Below are 13,376 nucleotides of genomic sequence, written 5' to 3' on the forward strand. Positions count from 1 at the left end.
TTTGAATTTGGAAAAATTTACTGAAAGGAAACGATTGCCAATGGTTTGATCAAGTTGAAGAAGATCCTAAGAGCTTTGGAGAAAAATAATGGCGTCACCATGTGAATTCATGTTATAAAAACGCTTGTGAGAAACAGACATCAAGGAAGGAAGAAACAAAGCCAACAAACCTTGACACCTCAATTTTTAAGTGAATGGATACAAAAATAAAATCCTATAAAAGGTGCAGAATCAACATGATTAGGAAATAGCATAGCATTAAACAGACTATGGTAAATACATTTTTTAACAATTAATTTTTCTAACCTTACAACAAATATTGCCTCCAGGATAAAGCAATGAGAATGCTTAGCAATTCTTGGAAGGTTTTAAAACGTACCTAAATGAAGAATATCATACCTAAGGAAAGGGTCCCAAAAGATTTTGGCACGCTTTTGTACTGTTCTACTTATGCTAATGCTGCTAATCCTTGACCATTTGTTTGTATTAACAGCTAACAGTCTTCATGCCAGCTGGAAGTTTCAGGAAAATTGGCACGTTAAAAAAAAACACCTTTTCTCCGTTTGTTGTATAGGAGTAAACAGGGGATGAACAGAACCTCAGGAATCAGGAAGAAACCATCTGGGAAGACTTGCAACATCAACACCCCTTTGCATTAGCAGACAAAACTAGCACAACAGAAGCAATACTGTAGCTTGAGAAATAATACATTAATGGCACTCTTTAACTGTGAGGTTTTTTTTTTTAAAGTACTTTAAGAGCATGATACATGGCATTTCTCCTTCATTGCATGAAAAATAATTTGGAAGCACTTTCAGGTGGTCTTATAGGGAAAACAGAGAACTGAACGACAAGCCACCTTTAGCTTTCTACTTGCCCCAATAAAGTCGTATTCATTCATATATAGATTCAGATATCTATTTGTGTGCATGGGTATTGTATTTCTTTTCATTTATATTGCTTTCACATCAGAAACTACATATATTTCATCACATCTCTGAGTCTGCATACATCCCATTGATCAGGTAGTCCACTTGAGTGTAGTCTTTCTTTTTGTAGCTGTCATAGGCTTGTATGGCAAATAAGATGACAATTGTTACAAAGAACACAACACCAAACAGAAGCACTGCTAAGAGCAAACTGACGTCTACTTCCCGAAAGCTATTTTCTCCATCTGCATCTTTCTGGTTTTTGCTTTGTATTGTACTTGTTGGTTTGGATAACATTTTTGGATTTGTACTTGTGAGTATTGACAAGGGTTGTACAGAAGTTGTCCCTTTCAGTGGTTGACTAGTAGACAGTATTTGCTGTGGAGTGGTGATGATAGCAGCTTTAGTAAACACAGGAGGAATTAACTTATCTGAAGTAGGCTTTGTCCTATCTGTTGCAACTGTTGTGAATTCAGCTGACTTTATTGTTACTACAGAAGTTGCTGTCATTGTTGTACTTGCAACTGTAAGAATTGTGCTTTTGGCTGTTGACGCTGGCGGCTTGAGGGTGGCTGCAACTGTAGATGAATTTACCGCTGACTGAGAACCATTTCCAACGTTAACTGGTGCAGGAATGCTAGTTGTGGGAAGCACTGGATAAGTTGCTATTGTAGTCAAAGTAGCGGTACTCATCGTTCTGGGAAGCAATTTGGTTGATGTTGTTTTCTCAGATACTCCTGATATTAATTTACTCTTGTATGTCCCTTTTGCTTTTGTAGTACTTCCAATGTCAGTAGTACTGTCTGCTCTTTTTGTGGGAGTTAACCAAGGATGGCTGCTTGGAATATTTAGGGGGTTATTTAGGACACTAGCAGCTGAATTATTCTGAGTTTTAGTCATGCTGCTACTAATATTAGTTATAGCTGTTGATCTTGCAACATCTTGGGAGACATTAGTGTTCACAAGGCTGGTAGTGGTTGTTGTCAAACTGGAAGTATTTTGTTTTGCTAAACTGGCATTGTTTGTTGAGTTGAGTGCAGCAGCTCCCATTATAGTCCTTGATATTAATAAAAGAGGCACTTCAGTGGATTTCTTAATTGATTCGGTACTCTTCAGTACCTCTAACTCTTTATTCACATTTCCTGTATTATTTATCTCATGGGATGCATCATGGTCTCTTCTTTTACGAGTCACAAATTCTTAAAAAGCAAAAACCAGACCCATAATCAGAACTTCAACAAAAATGTTCATGGACAAGATTCAATAGACAAGATTCAAGAATGGTACATAAAAGATAATTGACTCATCCCCAATTCGCCTACTATGAATGAAAATTCCAGAAAATCCCAGCCACTGCACACCCACCTGTTTGGATGTGTGAACTTTTGAATTGATTTGTATTGTATACTATGCCTATAGGTTCAGGTACCTTTCTATTTTTTATATTATTTCTTATATCCTTTTTGTTTTTTTAATGTACTTTAGAAATTTTAATGTTAGAATCTGCTTGGGTGCAATTCTGGTGAATAAGGAAGAAATGAACATTTTAATATTAGTTACATATAATACTATATATTAAGGAAATAAATAAATATTGGGGATATTTTTAATATCCTCATAAATCATCTTTTTTACCTAAACAGGTGGCAAGGGCTACTAGGCATTTACAAAACAGATAGCTTTGATGAAAAAGTCAGGTGTGTGCAAATAGCTGCTATTCTAAAATTTTCATCCACAAGTGGCTGGCAGAACATTCAATAGGTCATTAATTTGAAGGCAAACAATGATCAGGAACAACCAGGTTATTCTTGCCTGAGGCAGAGCACAGGGCAATAGAACTTCAAAACTCCTCATGTTCAGTTGTTGAGAGTCGGATGGCATAGAAGTTTAATAATAACAATATTTTGGGAGTTCTCCCCACAAATATGGTTGTGCCTCCCTGTTTGCAAAATGCTTCTCAAACATACCAGAGGTCCCGTTGGAGCCGAGGCCTCTGTGGTTCCTAGTGTATTTTTTCAAATACCTTAACTGAGGGACAAAGGGATATCCTTAGATAGTTCATGAGGAATAATTCTTGGGACACCAGTTGCTTTTCCTTCTGATGTTCATGCTTAAAGCACATATGATATGAAAATCATAATTCAGTTCATTTAAATGTTTGAGAGAAAGACATTTTAAAAGGACAACCTGGGGGAGGAATGTGCTTAAATGGGAAAAAGATCCATACTACTTAGCCCATTTAGCCAGCAAACTCTAGATTCTTGAAGTGACTGCAGGTTAGGGTATCCAGGCCCCATTCCCTTTGCCACTCATAAATATTGACTGCACTTTCTCTTCGTTTAAAGACCACAAAGTATTTCCAGCAAACCATGTGATTGAAAGAGAGAGACACTGTGAAGATCGCTTATTACTGCTGTCTCATTCATACAGTTTTCTCATGCAGCTATGCCAATGAGACTCTCATTCTGGCATGCATTGTTTTCAGGTGCAGAATTTTGGTTGTAAACGCATACTATTGTTTACTATTATTTATTACGGCCATATTTGCAAATGGTCACTAACTGAGGTAGACACTAGAGGAGTGGCTATATTGTTACCTATAGTGAAATTAATCTAAGTAGATATATGGCATATGAGGGGAAAATTCTTGTAATAATGCAAATATTAGGCATAATAGTATATACAACTTCATCCTATTTTTGTACTTGTTTTAAAAGGGGAGAAGCTGAACTTTAAACCCGAAAAACGAGGACAGGAACTGAAATCCTCAATACATGTCATAATTGAAATTTCATGACTCAGTTTTAAGTACTGCAACTTGAATGCAACTTTTGATATTCTTACTTCAGCATAAATTCAGTTCATGAAAAAAGAAAAGGGATTTTTAAATATAGAAGTCAAATTATGGAATCCTCTGCCCAGACATTTCTGCTATAGCTGAAAATTATTGTTTCAAAAGATCACTTTTCCAGGATATTTTCCACTTCCTTCGGCTCCAGTTGTTTTAATTATACTTGACTGTTTTATATTTTAACTTGAAATCAGTTCAATCAATTATTATGCCTAGGTGGTCTGAAGATACATTTTTAACATCAGTTCCTAAAAGAGCCTGTGATCACAACATACAAGGCCTATTACACTTCAGTCAAAGTATGTAGTGATCTGCTGAAGCCACTTTTAAACTCCAAAAATATAAGAATGGTAAATATAAGAGTCTTGTAAAGTTGTAATTTACTTGTTATAAATTATTTTTAAAACCAAAAATATTTTGCTAAATCCATATTACCTCCCATTAGCTCTTTAATATCTTGTCTGCTGGTATTCTGACATGCACTCAGCTGAGGACAGCGGAGAAGGACACAGTGGCTCTGATACAGCACCGACCAGCAGAAAGGATTATCTGGTGAATTGTAAAGAAATAACATAATTTGGAATAAATCAAACAATGTATAGAAAAACAAGTAACTGCCAACTTAGACCCTCCCAGATGCTTTGAGATACAGTTCCAATTACCCAGTCAGCATGGAAAGGATCAGGGATGATAGAAACTCTAAGGCCAAAACCCAGGGTAAGGAGGGCTGAATTCGTGAAACAAGGATTTATTTATACTTATTTATATTTATTTGCTAAAGTTAAATGAGTATTATTCATTTCTGTTTCAGTTTTTCATTTGTTTCCTCCCCAAATCTTTTTGAGGCCTTTTTATTTCAGCAAATCACTTGGAACTGGAATTAAAATAGAGTTCCCACAAACATCACACTGTATTTAACCACTAAACATCTTCCTTAGGTTTAAGATTATTCTATAAGCTTTTTATAAGCAAATGCTATTGAGGAAAATGTCTACTGCGATATTAGTTATAACGTTTCAGTAAGCCTTCCATGTTAAATAATGCAAGGAATTTGGCACTGAATAGCTATTTAATGTCCCCCTAATTATCTAACTAAAGAGAGGAAAATAGAAAATATAGACAAAAGGACATGTCTGTTCGGCATTTCAGCCAGGGATAAAATGATCAAAATATTATTTTGTGCAAATGTTCATATTATCTTTTACTTTCCAACTAGAAAAAATGTGGTGGAAACAGATAACATTGGACTAACTAGACTGAACAACTGTCTGCCGAAGGACACATCGTGGGATGGAAAAAGCAAACAGGTGCTGGCAATTGAACTTGAAAAGGAGCAGAATTAAAGGTATGAAGAGTAACTGGAGAAATTGCTGTAACATTGTGAGAAGACAATTGCCTATCTGTGGGCTTGTTGTTGTTGTTAGTTGCGAAGTTGTGTCCGACCCATCGCGACCCCATGGACCCTTCCTGTCCTCTACCATCTTCTGGAGTCTGTGGGCTACTGAGCTGAATTACAGCAGTAGACATGGAATTAACAATGTGTCAACATTGTTTCCCAAAAGGCTTTATAGAAAGAAAAAACAGAAGCTAGATCTCTGTTGGGGAAATCCTTATTTTACATAGAACTGGATGGAATGACTTCTGAATCCAAGGTCAATTTTGATTTTAAGGGCTTTGCAGGCCCCATAGCATGGTAAATACAGTAAAAGGGAGACAAAAAGATATGAACCTTTATCAAAGTTTGAACCATCTGGTTAGAGAGCAGGCTAACCAATGTAACACAACTGTTTAAACAAGTGGAATACACATAAGCTGCTCTATATTTGAGCCCTTGTAGAATCGACATTCCCTGGGAAAACAATGTTTTGTTTCCTATCCAACTAAAGCAGTATAAAATAATTTAGTTATCATTTATAGAAACCATGATTACAACAATGGAAAGTGGTGGGGACATTACATCTCCCGACAAAAACATTTAAGATGAAGATTGGTAGACTGACCTGCATCTGTTGAACCTTTACAGGCTTGTTCACAATGCTTTTCATTACTGAGCAGGTATATGTGTGCTATTTCAGCACCACTCTCTTTTAAAATGGAATTCCCATGATCGGACAGATATAAAGAAAGCAATAGGGAAAACACAACCCTGGTCCACATCTTCAAGGCTGGATTTGGAAGGGAACTTGGAAATTGTTTTCCAGATTTACCAGCCACTCTTGGATTCTGAGCGACGCAGTCTGCCAAGTGAAAAATACACACTGTACTTTCCAAACACTTATGTGGCATATTTAGGCTTCTTTAACTGTTCTGCGGTTTCCTTTCTCGTTTTTTAAAAAAGTTTTTACAACTATTAAAAATCTGCAAATGTTGTAAGTCAAATGATGCAACCAATTCAACAGCAGCAGGCAGCTCAGATTTAGAAGGCAGGTAGTCCTTGACTTACTACTAGTCACTTAGCAACGGCTGAAGTTCCAACAGACCTCCCCAAAAGATATTACGACTCAGATTTGAAGTCCCAACAATCCCACTCCACCATCGCGTGATTACTCAGCAACCAGCCCACATTTTATGGCTGTGTGCAGTGTCTCAGAGTCGCAAATTATGATATTTCTTGCCAAAAAACATCTACTTGTGGACAATAGGTTCACTTAACGACTGCGGTGTTCGATTAACAACTGCCACAAAAAAAGTCAGAAAATTTAATCAATCATCTGGGTACATCAACTTACAACTGTCATGACATACAATAGGAATTCCAGGCTCCATTATCATTGTAAATTGAGGACTACCTGTATTCTTTATTTTTTTCAGCTTGCACGTGGCCTTGGAGACCGTCAGTAGGAGCCCAAGGCCCTGAATTCCTCCCTCCCTCTCTGCTGTTCAAGGGTACAAAAGCTGGGAGTGAGGAACAAATTATTTGTGTGGGGGAAATAAAGTCAATGGAAAATTCTTAGGCACTTTCCTACTCTTCTCTTATTAAGTTGCACATCTAGATAGGAACATCGATTAATTAGTTGGACAACTAAGAACTATGGAAATTCTGAAATTGCAAGGGAGAGATCCCATGTTATACCACAGGATGCAGTTCATGGGCCACACCCACTGGCTATATAGGTAGTCCTCGACTTACGACCACAACTGAGCACAAAACTGCTGTGGTTGAGACATTTGTTAAGTGATCTTTGCCCCATTTCACGACTTTTCTTGCCACAGTTGTTAGGCAAATCATTGCAGTTGTTGAGTTAGTAACGCAACTGTTAAGTGAACCTGGCTTCCCCATTGACTTTGCTTGTTGGAAGGTCACAAAAGGTGATCACATGATCCCGGGACACTGCAACCGTCATAAGTAAGAACCAGTTGCCCAGCATCTGAATTTTAATCACGTGACCACGGGGATGCTGCAGTGAGTTGTAAGTGTGAAAAATGGTCATTAGTCACTTTTGTCAGTGCTGTTGTAACTTCAAATGGTCTCTAAACGAACTGTCGTAAGTTGAGGACTACCTGTATTGAACAGCACTTTTAGTGAATAATATTTATTTTTTTTTGAGAGGAGGTGGGGAACCTGCCTTATTGCCATCAGCAGGGAATCCTTAAAATTGTACATTAGGTTATCTTGAGGGGTAACGATTTGCTCATCTCAAGCACTTTACTTATCCAAAATATAATCCTATATTTAAGAAGCCCACTCAGTCTACCAATCATTTCTTTTATCATTTTTACTGTACACCATCCAGAGTCCCTCTGTGTGAGGGAGGGGCAGTTCTTAAATATGACTTATAAACAAACCAAAATATTCTCAACAAATCTAAGATGATTTTAAGTATAAATTGTTCAGAAAAAAATAGATTTTCATTCAGATAAAAAAAATCAGCAATAACTGTCTCAAAGCATCTTATGCTGTTGACCTCTCCACTTTGGATTCTGCATGCTAAAATTATGTTTTGGAAAATAAATAATAATATTGCAACTATCCCATGTACAGGTAGTCCTCAACTTATGGCCACAATTGAGCCCAAAATTTCTGTTGCTGTTGTTCTGTTCTGTTGTTTAGCTCCACTTTACGACCTTCCTTGCCTTAGTTGTTAAGTGAGTAACACTGTTATTAAATGAATCTGGCTTCCCCATTAACTTTGCTTGTTGGAAGGTTGCAAAAGGAGACCATATAACCCCAGGACAATGCAACGGTCATAAATATGAATCAGTTGTGAAACATCTGAATTTTAATCACATGACCATGGGGATGCTGCAATGGTGATAAGTGTGAAAAACAGTCATGGATCACTTTTTTTTAGTGCTATTGTAACTTTGAACGGTCACTAAATGAACTGTTGTAAGTCAAGAACTACCTGTATTGTGAGCAATAGTCATAGAGAATACTTTGTAATGCTTATCAGATTGTCTATTACCCTAATTTTCCCATTTAACTGGTTGGCTTGAATTCCTCAAATGCAATATGTAATCGTCTAGCTAAGTCAGCAAGAAAACCTAAAATTCAAAATGTTTAAGAATTTTCGTTCAACTATTTTGGAAATTCATACTTACCAACACAAGGCTAGGAGGCATTTGAATTGCTACTTAACTACGTTGGCTGAAATATTGCAACAAGAATTTTGATGCTAGCCATGCAGGACAGAATGATCTCACAATGTAAAAGCAGCTCCAGTCACCTCCTTAGCACCTGGAAAACATAAGCAGAATCAAGATGCAATAATATAGTCTCTGAAACTTTAATGACTCTCTCTAAGGTAGTCCATCTGAAAAGCTTTATACAAGGCAAAAGCAAGCATGTTCCATCTGTAAGATATTTATAGTGTTGACAGGCTTCATTCTTTTTTAAAATATAAAAAAGGAAAGTAATCTTTCCAAATGTTTTATTCTGGTACTTGGCATCTGGCAAACTGGCATAGCACAATATACCTGGAAGAAAAAAGATGCCTGAAATAGCAGCAATTGCCATTTTTATCTATAGGCGACAAATGCAGTAAAATTCCAATGGCTTCAAATACCCCAAGCTTTAGAATATGTGTGTCACTATCAACATATACAGTGTTGTGTACATTATCATCTGCCTCTTGCACAAGAATGAGGCTTTAAAAAGGAATTGAGACAATATATCATGAAAGAGATGACTTTAGGTCTCCCAGTAGATCTGCTATTGTAGAACCCATTAGGCCGCTATTTTTAAAACAGCAATCACAATAGAATTCATTATGCATTTTCAATCACAGAAATACTCCCATAGAACATATAAAATAATTTTGCCTTCGAGCTGAGGAACAGGCAGAATTTTTCTACACAAGAAAGAGATCCTTGGGTTGCCAAGTAGTACTGAAAAGGAAATCAGCCAGGTGTGTAAGAATTTGGTCCATTGCTTAAAATCTCATTGCAATACAAAATATTTCAAGCCTGAGTGTGGAGTATAAAAATTGTGACAGAGATGGGCCTAGTATGCAGTACAATAATGTGGACAATTTAATGCTTAATTACCAGTGCTTTTTTTGTTAAAAAAAAAAAAGGTGCCGGAACTCATACACGTCATACAACCCGCTTTGCCTATCCTACAAGGTTCCATCCAAAAAAGTGCCGGAACTCCGTTCTGGGCATTCTATGAGAAAAAAAGCCCTGTTAATTACTATAAGTATTTCTGAATAGCTTTCCATGTTTCAATCTTAGCAGCAATCTTCTAATTCACAGTAACAACCACTCATTCAGCAACATTTGAACTTATAATGGTGCTGAACGTATGATAGTTGTAAATGGACCTCATACATATATAGCCATCCTCAGCACCCCTGCAATCAGGTGTTGGTGATTTATGAGCTTTCCTGCAGGCTTCCCACAAGCAAAGTCAGTGGGGAAGCCAGCAGGAAGTTATGGTCACATAACATCCTCACTTACCAACTTGCACAGGCTTCTTTTAATGATGGCAACTGGGACTGTCAGAACAGTTGTTGCTATGTGGATAGGTAATATGATTTTTTTACTTATGACCACATTGCTTAAATACTTAGTTTCCATTCCCAATTAGCAATTGTTAAACAAGGACTACCTATGTACTTAGTGACAGAAGCCTAAACCAACTTCATAAAATGTAGTCTACTGTATGCATGCCAATAAAAAGAGCTCACAAAATTTGCATCTTAAAGCTTTCTCCTAAGGGTGCCTTTAAGAGATGTTTTAAAGCCACAACTTCCATAATTTCTAATCACTAACTAAGATGGCTAGGAATCAAAATGATTCCAGTTGATTAAGCACATCTGAGAAACTATTTTTTTAATGAAACCAAGTTCAAAAGACAGAACATCTGAGGAAAATTCATCTTTCCCTAAGGAAGATTATTTCAGAAAAAAGAGAAACAAAACCCTGTCATAGCAAAATGGTAGATGACTGATATCTATTAGGCCAGAGCATACATCAAGCTCAAAATAAAGCAGTGTAATACTGTCTGTGTAAAAAAGCTAGATTTTATTTATCCTCCACATTTCAAACTGTTTTGTTCACCAAAACATTCTAGAAGCTTCTAGATTCCATTGGTTTTTTGAAAATTTCCAGCAAAAAATGACTGGGGTACAGTCAGTGGTGGGCTTCAGCCAGTTTGCACCACTTCGGCAGAACCAGTAGCTAATTTTTTGTTGCCCAGGCCCGGAATGGACTTCCAGAAGCAGCATCCACACAGAGAACTGGTTGTTCACATATTTGAATCCCACCACTGGGTACAGTGCAGTTTCTGATGTGACTTGGTTTGGAATATCTGAAACAGTCCAGTTTAAAATAAAGAAAAATGAACTGCTACATTAATAGCAGAATTAGACAATAAATCTATCAATATAAACACCAGCAAGGAATAAAAGTCTACTTAGAAACAGTTATCTTGCAGGGCCTGACTGAAAGGCACAAGTGAAATTAAAATGCACAGTATCCATCTTGGAACAAATTCTTTGCTTTTCGTACCCTGTTGCAGAACTTGAAAGAGCTGCAACGCAAAACTCAGCTCACGAGGGACCCCTAGTTGACATCTGTATTCAGGCAGAAAGTAATCTCCCAATTATAGGTGTGTTTCCCCCCCCCCTTTTTTTTCTCTTTCTTTCTGAGGCCTGCTTTTACAGGTTTACCTTGCTTCTGCTGAAATGCTCTAAAAGTCTTGTGGTTTTCCTGTTTCTCTAACTTATTTCCTGGGTACAAATTGGTTGGAAAATGAGGGGTATTAAGATATTACCATTAAACTATGTCTACATTCACTAGCAATGGTAAGTTAATAAGTGAAGATCCAATGATGGGCAAAATCATAGTCATAGATTTAAAAAAAGGGCACAGAAATAATAATAAATAATAATAAACCAGAGTTCTAGCTGATCTTTCATGTAGGTCTAGATTCATTAACATGTACTCTTAACAGCAGTTGGTATCTTCTGTTGGAGGAAGATCTTAAAATTTAGCTGTTGTTCCAATGGTAACATAAGCCAGAATCTAAACAGTACCATTTCTGACAGCAATTTAAGGCATCTGTATACCTTAAACCTCTTCCTGTATATATAACACAACATCTTAGGAAACATTTCTCACTTCTAATTTTGTACATCTGGTATTTTGTTTTGTTATTGATCAATTAGACATTACCACCTGCTTCAATAACCCAATTGGAATCTATTAGAAGGCATTAGAAAAGTCTCACTTAAAAGATATTTTTAAATATTAGATATCAAAATTTACTTAATAGTAAATTTTACCATATTTTCTCATGTGATTAAATATGACTAATAATTTACAAAATAATAAGTAGATAAAAACACAATATTAATTTATTTAAGAAAATGTATAAGGCTGCCCAACTCACCCTCAGTGACTCTGGGAGGTTTACAAAGATAAAAACCCAATATACAAACAATAAATAACAATAACCCCCCACAATATTCTTACATAACTGATGTTTACTCTGTAGGCATTTTACAGTCTAATGAACAAAACAACTGTGTTCAAAATGGCATCTTATTTCCTGTTCATTGAAATAATGGTCTCCTAATCTTTACTGTTTAAACAGATATTTTCTATATGTTCTGTGTGTAGGTTCTCCAATATGAATACGAAAGCAGTGTTTATATTGCACTTTAATAATTACACAATGCTGATATAGTTGATGGATATAAAATATAAGAGGAGGAAATTGAACAACTGCAGAAGTCTGGACAACAGTTTGTGTTGGGATGGGGAAGAACTTAATATGTGTTAGTAAAATATAATTGCTAACCCTAAACCAAGCCATACAGTTAGCGATGAGAGAAGCTGGGGGTTTATCAATAGCAGGTTGAAAGAATTAAACCAATGAGCACCACCTCGCTACTGAAATCCAGGATGCACCAATCAAGCCATTAGGCCACCTTTCCCATTCGGGACCTCCAGATGTGTTGGACTGATAATCCTATCATAATCAGCCATCATAGTTAAGAGTCCAACTATGTCTGGAGTGTACCAAGTAGCCTTCTTTATAGCATTTTTCTGACTACTATTAAAAACACAATGTTGGTCAGGATCAAATTAATCCAGACAGTTTTTCTCGACTTGAAATTTCTGACATTAGTTCTGGGGAAGAAGAACATCTCTTTTCAGGTATGAATTTCTTGCAGAATCTTAAGCAAGCTGATTTCAGCATCAACTTTCTCACTGTATTGCTAAAAATGCAAATGTACAGTATTTCAAGAACCACATTAGGACCAAATCAACATTTCCAAGATGTAACTTTTAGTTTTCAATTATTTATTCTTCCCTTTTTGAATGCATTTAATTATTAGCATATTGGGCATATTAAAAAGAAATCTTATTAAAAAAATAAAAATATACACTATATAAGAAACATGTTTTTGAGTGATCAATCAAGGAGCAAAAAGGGAATGTATCAAAGGAAGAAATGTCTGAAGAGGTCACATTATTGTGAATGGCAGTGAAGAATTCTTGGACAGAATATGTACAGAAGGCATTGCAACCTGAAGAACCACAGGAAAACTTTTCAAAGGAAGACCAAACTCCATGGAGGTTAATGATTGTCAGGGACAAAAGACTTAAAAAATGCTCTGAATTGCTACAATGAAGAATTGCCTGGCTCTAATAGAGGAGTCTCACTTTCAAACGCCACTGTTGACAACCTACAACAGACCTCACTGGGCAGAAATTGTGCAAATGATGCCTTGAAAAATAGAGAAATGACAACTTCCTGTAGCAAGACTAGAAAAGTGGTAGTGATGAACTGATGATTTGCCATTCTAACCCTTTGGACTGTGAAACTGTCTCTGAGAAACATGAATTAGGGTTATGACACAACTACTGTGAATACTCATATTCTTTGATAACAGTCTTTTCCTGCTTGTCCCCATGGGAATAAATGATGCAACCAAACACAGCTCAGCTGGATCCTATTACAAAACTTCGCAAAGGAAACCACGTTTTGAAACAAAGAACTTAATGAAAAAAGATATAAAAAAGAACTCTTAGATAGAAATAATTGTTCTGTTGCTGTGCCGACTGAATCAGAACTGAAGGAAGGAACAGGAACTGGTGAACCAGTTTATGCTTTTAAGAAGGGCACTGCTTATAAGATGAACTCA

General features: G+C 36.5%; 1 protein-coding gene across 2 annotated transcripts in view; it reads right to left on the reverse strand.

Annotated features, from left to right (window-relative positions):
- The window catches only part of CUNH11orf24 (chromosome unknown C11orf24 homolog), a 25,632-nt gene continuing 12,256 nt past the window's right edge, over positions 1 to 13,376 (reverse strand). For both annotated transcript variants that reach the window (XM_039331243.1, XM_039331244.1), the window contains exons 3-6: positions 8,323 to 8,458; positions 5,781 to 6,017; positions 4,216 to 4,329; positions 1 to 2,128 (exon numbers count right to left, since the gene is read on the reverse strand). In XM_039331243.1, coding sequence (XP_039187177.1) covers positions 990 to 2,128; positions 4,216 to 4,329; positions 5,781 to 5,937 — 1,410 coding nt within the window. In that variant the 5' untranslated portion in view covers positions 5,938 to 6,017; positions 8,323 to 8,458 and the 3' untranslated portion in view covers positions 1 to 989. The remainder of the gene's footprint in view (positions 2,129 to 4,215; positions 4,330 to 5,780; positions 6,018 to 8,322; positions 8,459 to 13,376) is intronic.

The sequence above is a fragment of the Crotalus tigris genome, unplaced genomic scaffold (genome assembly GCF_016545835.1).
Source record: "Crotalus tigris isolate CLP2741 ecotype Arizona unplaced genomic scaffold, ASM1654583v1 scf7180000024436.1354646, whole genome shotgun sequence".
Lineage (NCBI taxonomy): Eukaryota > Metazoa > Chordata > Lepidosauria > Squamata > Viperidae > Crotalus > Crotalus tigris.